Source organism: Tigriopus californicus, chromosome 2, assembly GCF_007210705.1.
Source record: "Tigriopus californicus strain San Diego chromosome 2, Tcal_SD_v2.1, whole genome shotgun sequence".
Classification (NCBI taxonomy): Eukaryota; Metazoa; Arthropoda; class Copepoda; order Harpacticoida; family Harpacticidae; genus Tigriopus; species Tigriopus californicus.
Window position 1 is genome coordinate 684300 of NC_081441.1, and position 6939 is coordinate 691238.

The following is a 6939-nucleotide window of genomic DNA, read 5'->3' on the forward strand; positions in this document are numbered from 1 at the left end:
GCTATTGCTGGAACAATCTTGATCGAGCTAGAAAATCCTGGGATCATACGATATTTCCATCCATTTTACCACCTTTGCTCAAATATGCTGAAGCCCTGATGTCAGGAGTATCATGAACATTGAGCACTCCTTTTTTCAAGAGATACTTAAGGCCCATTGCAAAAAGAATGAGTTTCAACCCCAAGTCATTTGAAACACACGCCCCAATCACCATATCTCCTCCTTGCTTCCAAACAGATTACAGGCATTGTGTCAAATTCAAACTTAAAAAAACATAGGCCTTTCAATTTTCCCTTCAAGATTTAGTGCTCTCGTAGGGAGCATATTTCACTAGGATTTGTTTTATAAGGATTCGAAATACAGAGTACAGTATTCAGAGAAGGTATGAAAGGTATCTGATATTGCAAGTTTTCAAAAGCATTTATGAGCTTTGTCCCACCTAAGGAGTTAGGGTCAATTGTAGTGACCGCAGAGGCTTTATGCGCGTTTGTGTATTTTGAGAGCACCTTCAAGTCCTCGAGAATCAAGGCTACTTCGAACAATGGAGTCCACATCTCTTCTTTCTCGGGCTCCTTCATTGTTTAATTTGCTTCCCTCTAATATTCGTAGGGAATACGTAGGCCTTGTTGATCCGGTAGCATCTTTCAAGTCAGACTTGGACAAATTTTTAGATAGTATTCCAGATCAACCCTGCATTCAAGGATTAGCTCGGTCTGCCAACTCAAATTAGTTGGTAGACCAAATATCATATAAAGATTGAGAGGTAATAGATAGACGAATTATATCGTTTCATTTTAATAGTACTGATGGGGATTACATTCCCTGTAGCGGTTAGAAAAGCCCGTGAAAAAACAAACCAAAAAAAAATATCAAATAGTGACTTGTTTCTTGAAAGATCCAGGTATGCCACATTTGTAAATGTTTATTTCAACCTCCTATTGATATATTTTGGGCGATGTAATCTGCAGAAAAATCTGATTGAGAAAGAAATTAGAAAGGAACTAATATATGAGTAGCAATGTAAGGTGCCTCGTTCTAGGAATCAACTAAATTGCTTGTCTTTAAGGAAATGTTAGTAGTTTCTATTAGCGTGACAAGCCTTTTACTTTCTATGAATTAAATATTCAATCGTATTTCTCAGGACAGCTCTCTTTGTTATACAGTAAATTAATTCAAAATTGTGTTTGGAAGCATTTTAGTTCTTCTGATCAATTACTTTTTGAATTGGAGCCACTTGCCAAAGCTCACACGGCTCTGCAATCAGGGTCCATCACAACTCATCTTAGGACCTAAAAAATCTTGGAAGGTAGGCTTTTTTTATTGTTTGATAAGCTTTCATGCACATTTTAGTCCCTGAGTTGAGGGTTTTCAAAGCATTTTTTTGCCCCTCTCTAGTTATTAGATACATTTTTGAAAATCATATGTTGTTTGATACGTTTTCTCGGTTTGTGTTTCGCAAAAATGAACATCACATTTTACGTGAATAGAGCAGGTTGAAATTAATTCCCCAGAGTTTCTAATGTGTGCGTTCGATTGATGAAACGATATTGTAAAACTAAAAACTCATCAATGCATTTGCACACCAGTTATCAATTCCACTTTGCGGTTCCCCTCTCAGTTCTACCCTCTTTGCACTGAAAGCTAATGTTACCCAATGAGTCAACAAGTTAAATTCAAACGTTATTGAAAACGCTTCGGGGGTGACGCAATCTCGGATTCTTCATAGCCGGAAAATACTGCGTGCCCAATAACTGAGCTTGGCACCTACTGCCGAAATCAACTCGTGTTTATGTAGCATAATAAAAGCTTTTCTTTACACACTTTTGAATGCCATGCTTGATGACCCATTTGTTTTCATTTCATACTTATTGCGCCATCTTTGTATTTAGATACTTGCAACTCACAAATATTCATTTGCTGTCGCTGTTTTCACTATTCTTTGTATACCTTCACCCTCCACTCATTCCTTCAAAGTGTTTTAAGGGTCAATCAATAAAAATCTATGGTTGAACCAAAAATGTTGTGTTCTTGTTTTGGAACGCTGTTAGGCATTGTCAGAGAGGTATTACAATTTGTTTATTAATAAAAGCTTCACAGGAGACCTTCTGTAACAATTTTGTGTGAGAGAAAACAACCAGACTTGATATTTTCATAACTACTTAAATTAGGCAAGTGAAGCGTTGGGAACCCTTCTTTCATCCAAATATAGATTGAAGCCAAGACGGTGCGGGGGATGGTTCGGTGGGTTTATTGGTTCCCTTTGTTGGAACACTTGTGATCTTGGAACCCCCTTGAGGATTGGAGACTTGTCCAAACGCAACCACGTCTATATCCAAGGCAAGAACAAACAAGAATGGCACATCCAAATGAAATTCCTCACTCTCCAAAGATTCGTTAGCGGCACTTGGTCGGAGCGTAGAGTCGGGAACATGAGGTGGTCTCGTGTTTTCTTGGAAATATAGCCATACATCTTGGCGTACTTGAACCGTTCCACCTGCGACAAAATGAGGTGCAATCATAGCAATGAAAACGTTTGGAGAAGGAACAGTAATACTGTTTAAAAGCAGCGAATCCCCTTCACCCAAAATAGCAATTCATGATTTTAGCCAATTAAAAGTAAACAAGTCTGAAATGGGGAACATATGGCCGTTGAAAATGTTCGTGATGACAACTGTAACTTGGAGGAGACTGGCTAGCCTGACACAAATGTCATCCCAGTTTACCTAAAAGAATCATGTTAGCCTCGTCTTGGTTTCCTTCTTGGGTCAAGGATTGGTTCTTGTTCACTTGGGTGGCCCGAGAGATCCATTCTTGGGAAATGGGTAGACTCAATCGAGGAACAACCAAAGTGGTGTTGATCAATTTGGCATTCTTGGCATTCTCCATGAAAGCGTGGAGTTGGACAGAGGTTTGGAAGAGATCGTCTCGAATTTGCTCGATTAACGAGTGGTTATGGGGTCGAACGAGGATTAACGATCCACCACCAATGTGGGAAAGATTCCGAGATAGTGGGACGGCCACGGAAACGAACAATTGAGTTTGTAATATATTGAAGTTGCCCGGTATACTTCGCAACATCGGGATCGTCACTTTCTCCTGGGTACAAAATTAATGACAGATGAGCCATTTCAGAATTCTTATTTGAAAAGAAACCACGTCGTTACCGCTCTATTGTTGAACTCAATTGATTATTAGTTACTCTGGACCTCAGCCTTACATTGAAATAGACGCGGCTGACGGTCCATGCGAACAGCACAGAAAAAGAAATTAATGCGGAGCCATCAGACCTTGGCATTGAGATGAAAATCGTGGGTCCTGGTCTTGGTGGCAGGGAAGAGATCTTCTCTCCATGGGATGTTAAGGCCAATGGTGCTGAGGACCACGGCCTTGGTTTTGGTCGAGACAATGTCGTTCTTTGGCCTATAACGGGTCGGCAATTTTCAGCATTGGATCAAAATTTAGGAAATGCTCACCCATGTAATCTGTAGGATCAATCTTACATGGTGTGAGAGTCAATCGGAATCGCCAAATGGGATTGAATTGCTTTCACTTGGGTGGACATCCAATCTTGGATAGAGGTGGCTGCGGACTCCTGGTTTGCCAAGTTCAGGTTGGTGATCTCGAAATCGTACCAGCAAAACGCTCGCCGGGTGTAATTGACATCAGCTTTGATGGCCCAACAAAAATGAAATAATGACTGACTAATTCGATTATGAAGCTATAGTCGATTGATCATACTCCCAACCTTGGAGATCCATGTCTGCAAAAATGCGTCTCCGGGTTTCCATGAGTGGTGGGTCCACTAATAAGGGATTGACTAGATGGCGATGAGTCTTCCTCCTCCGAGGCACTCTCAAAACGGACTCGCTCAATCGAGAGGTGGCACTTAACACATAGCAACGAACCTAGGTACGAGTATTACACATTGGAATTGACACTAAAACATTTATATTTACGTTTTGTCTGGGTTGGCGAATTGGGGCTAACCAACCAGATACGTCAACTTTGATTCGTTTCATATTCAAATTGATAATAGTAAACGTAAAGCGTTTTGCCTCAGTTGATAAAACAACGTGATGATGTACTTTTCATGTTAGTATTTATCTTTCCGTCGCATCAAAACAAAGACCAGTAGACCGTCGACGATATACATAAACAATTCAATTTCGTAGCCCGGACATTGAATAAGTCATTGCTGGTTGATTGATGCCTTTTGGACGCTGGTTGAAGCTTCGTGCCGAAATTATACAAATCGTCCAGTGGTTTAGTTAGATGTTTAGTAGCTTTTTCTAAAATCTTTTCTGTAACACCATGAAAAACAGTCTAGTTTACACAATATGAACCTTTATGAAATGAAATTAGGGTAACAATATCAATGGAGAACCACAGCCCAAGAAGTCTCATCAAACATTTTTTTTTAATCCGCTCATAGTGCGCACCCCTTAAACAAAGTTCAGTGTAAAAGAATCAAAACCTGCCAAATTTCAAAATAATATACGCACCACCATTCATTTTTCACACCATTTTTTCCTCGAGGGTACCTCGAATCAGTACGAGACATACCTTACCTCCTCAATTCGCTGCTGATGTTCGGCACTCCGGGCAAGAACTCCAGTTGCTTGAATGAGTACGGCCATAGCTCGAGCAATCTCGACCGGAACCAGGACTGCATTGGGATTTGGTCCAATGTTTAAACTCAGAGCCAGATCCTCGGTTTGACGTCGCCCAACATATAGATGGTGACAGTTTTCATCACCGAGACTAAAAACGTTGCGACAAGATTTCTGCAAGGGCGTTTTTGGCGATTGAGATGCGAAATATCGCTGAAAGTGGGGGCTTTTTTTTTAGCCAAGATTGATTATTACCTTGGTTAAGGTTCCCACTCTACTGCATCCAAAAGAAAATGTGCTGAAAAAGATGGGAAGACAAAGCAATCTGGATGAGAAGCTGTTCAGATTCATTTTTATTTTGTTTTGAATTGTTTCGAGGTGATCAATGATCAGGTTGCAAATTAGCTCTCAAATTTCTTATCTATCACCTCTTGCTGTAGCGTAGATTGGCAATCCAGGCTAAATTTCAACATGTTCAAGCCAACAAGACCTTATCGATATGAGTGACTACAAATCAAATGCTCGTTGTTTGGTAAACTTAGTATAACGCTTAACTTTAAGATCAATATGTCAGGCAAATAAACAATTACAAGCATAAGATCAGAGAGTCCGTATAAAAGTATGGCTCATCTGAGTCTTACTCACTTGACAACATGAAGTCTGTCTTATTTTTTCTGGGCCTTGTCGGCCTGGCTTTGGCCACAACCACTCTCCCCAAAACGTATGAGAATTACAAAGTGTTCCGAATCCCCGTCGAGAATCGGGAGCATGCTGAATTCTTGAAAAAGTTCGAGGAGACACCCTTCGTGGACTTCTGGACTGAACTTCGATTGGGTGGGAATGTGGACGTCATGGTGGGACCCGGCACCCAATTCACCTTTGAGTAAGTGTCCTTTCGAACATTGCCCATTTCAAAGGCCGTGGCTTTGAAATTTAAGTTATTCGCTCTAGGGAGATGTTGACAAGGGAGGGCATGTCATTCTCTGAAATGATCCCCAACCTTGCTCCAATGCTGAGGGCTGAGAAATTGGCTCAAGATGAGCACAAACGGAACAAGAAGGTCAACGCCAACTACAACATGGATTGGGTCAGCTACCATGATCTTTTTGATTTCTACGAGTACTTTGACTACCTCGAAGCTCACTACGAGGATATCTCCGTTGAGACAATTGGCCAATCCTTTGAAGGTCGGGATCTCCGGGTGTTGAAGATCTGTCGCGGTGGTTGCGGTAATAAGCCCGCCATGTTCGTGGATGGTGGAATTCACGCTCGAGAATGGATTGGGCCTGCCGTGGTTACTTACATGTTAAACGAGTTGACTGAAAACCTGAGTGCTGAAAACAACGACTTGGTCGAAGATTTGGATTGGTATTTCCTGCCCTCGGTCAATCCGGACGGCTACTATTACACCCAGGCCTCTGACAGGCTTTGGAGAAAGACCAGGTAGGGTTTGATGATGGCACCAACCTTTTTTTCTTCTTCAAATTTACTCTTTTTAGAATCTAATCCGCAAGAAACAATCTCATTGACAACAGATCATCTGATATAGAGCGATTGTACTATGTGCGAGAATCAACTTATTCCATGTGAATGAACGTCATTACATGCGTCTGTGCCATTTCGAGTATGAGCGTTTGGTTGTGTTAATTGTCACCCCTTTCTGGATTCAGATCTGACTATGGCGAGTTGTGCCGAGGCACGGATGGAAACCGCAACTTTGGCTACCAATTTGCCACCGGAGGGGCCAGCAATAGTCCGTGTTCGGACACCTATCACGGTCCATCGGCTTTCTCAGAAGTTGAGACTCAGGCCGTGAAGGGCTTCGTCGATGCCAATAAGGACAGCATCAAGTTCTACAACAATATCCACTCTTACGGCCAACTCATTCTCACCCCTTGGGGCTATTCCGAGGAACTGGTACCTGATTACGATGACATCAAGAGCCTGGCTGACACGGTAACTTGTGTATCTTTTGTAGTTCCTCCCAAGGCCTGCTTTTGATGTGAAATACGTCCCTTTTTCCCCTTAGTGCAATGACGCTTTGTACGCTGTTCACCAAAAGTCTTACGAGGTGGGATGCATCCCTTGCGTGTTGTACACCGCTTCAGGCAACTCGATCGATTACATGTACGGCGATGCTGGCAATAAATCGTGCATGAATGAGCGTTAATCATTCGCCTGTGGCCTTAACACTTTGTGGTACGATGCTTAGTATTGTTGAATGCTATTTACAAGCGTTGTCAGGTCCTATTTAAGTATTTATAGTTAAATTTTGCGGACTTCCTTGCGTCTGTAGGAATATTTTTGTAAGTTACATTGCGATGTTTGG

The 6939-nt window shown here is 41.7% G+C and overlaps 2 protein-coding genes across 2 annotated transcripts; one reads left to right on the forward strand and one right to left on the reverse strand.

Moving 5' to 3' along the window:
• Positions 1–2057: 2057 nt before the first annotated feature.
• On the reverse strand, positions 2058–5191 carry LOC131893510 (uncharacterized). The gene is made up of 7 exons (XM_059243560.1): positions 4866–5191; positions 4569–4784; positions 3746–3905; positions 3501–3666; positions 3288–3420; positions 2724–3096; positions 2058–2494 (listed from the first exon to the last, which is right to left on the reverse strand). The coding sequence occupies exons 1-7, from the start codon at positions 4959–4961 to the stop codon at positions 2196–2198; spliced, it is 1443 nt and encodes a 480-aa protein (XP_059099543.1). The 5' UTR covers positions 4962–5191; the 3' UTR covers positions 2058–2195.
• Positions 5192–5211: 20 nt separating this feature from the next.
• On the forward strand, positions 5212–6754 carry LOC131893511 (carboxypeptidase B-like; the record flags this gene model as incomplete). The annotated part of the gene is given in 4 exon segments (XM_059243561.1): positions 5212–5493; positions 5562–6053; positions 6281–6566; positions 6640–6754. Coding segments are annotated over 4 exon segments (1123 nt in total), but the record flags the coding sequence as incomplete, so codon positions are not given.
• Between the last annotated feature and the right edge of the window lie 185 nt (positions 6755–6939).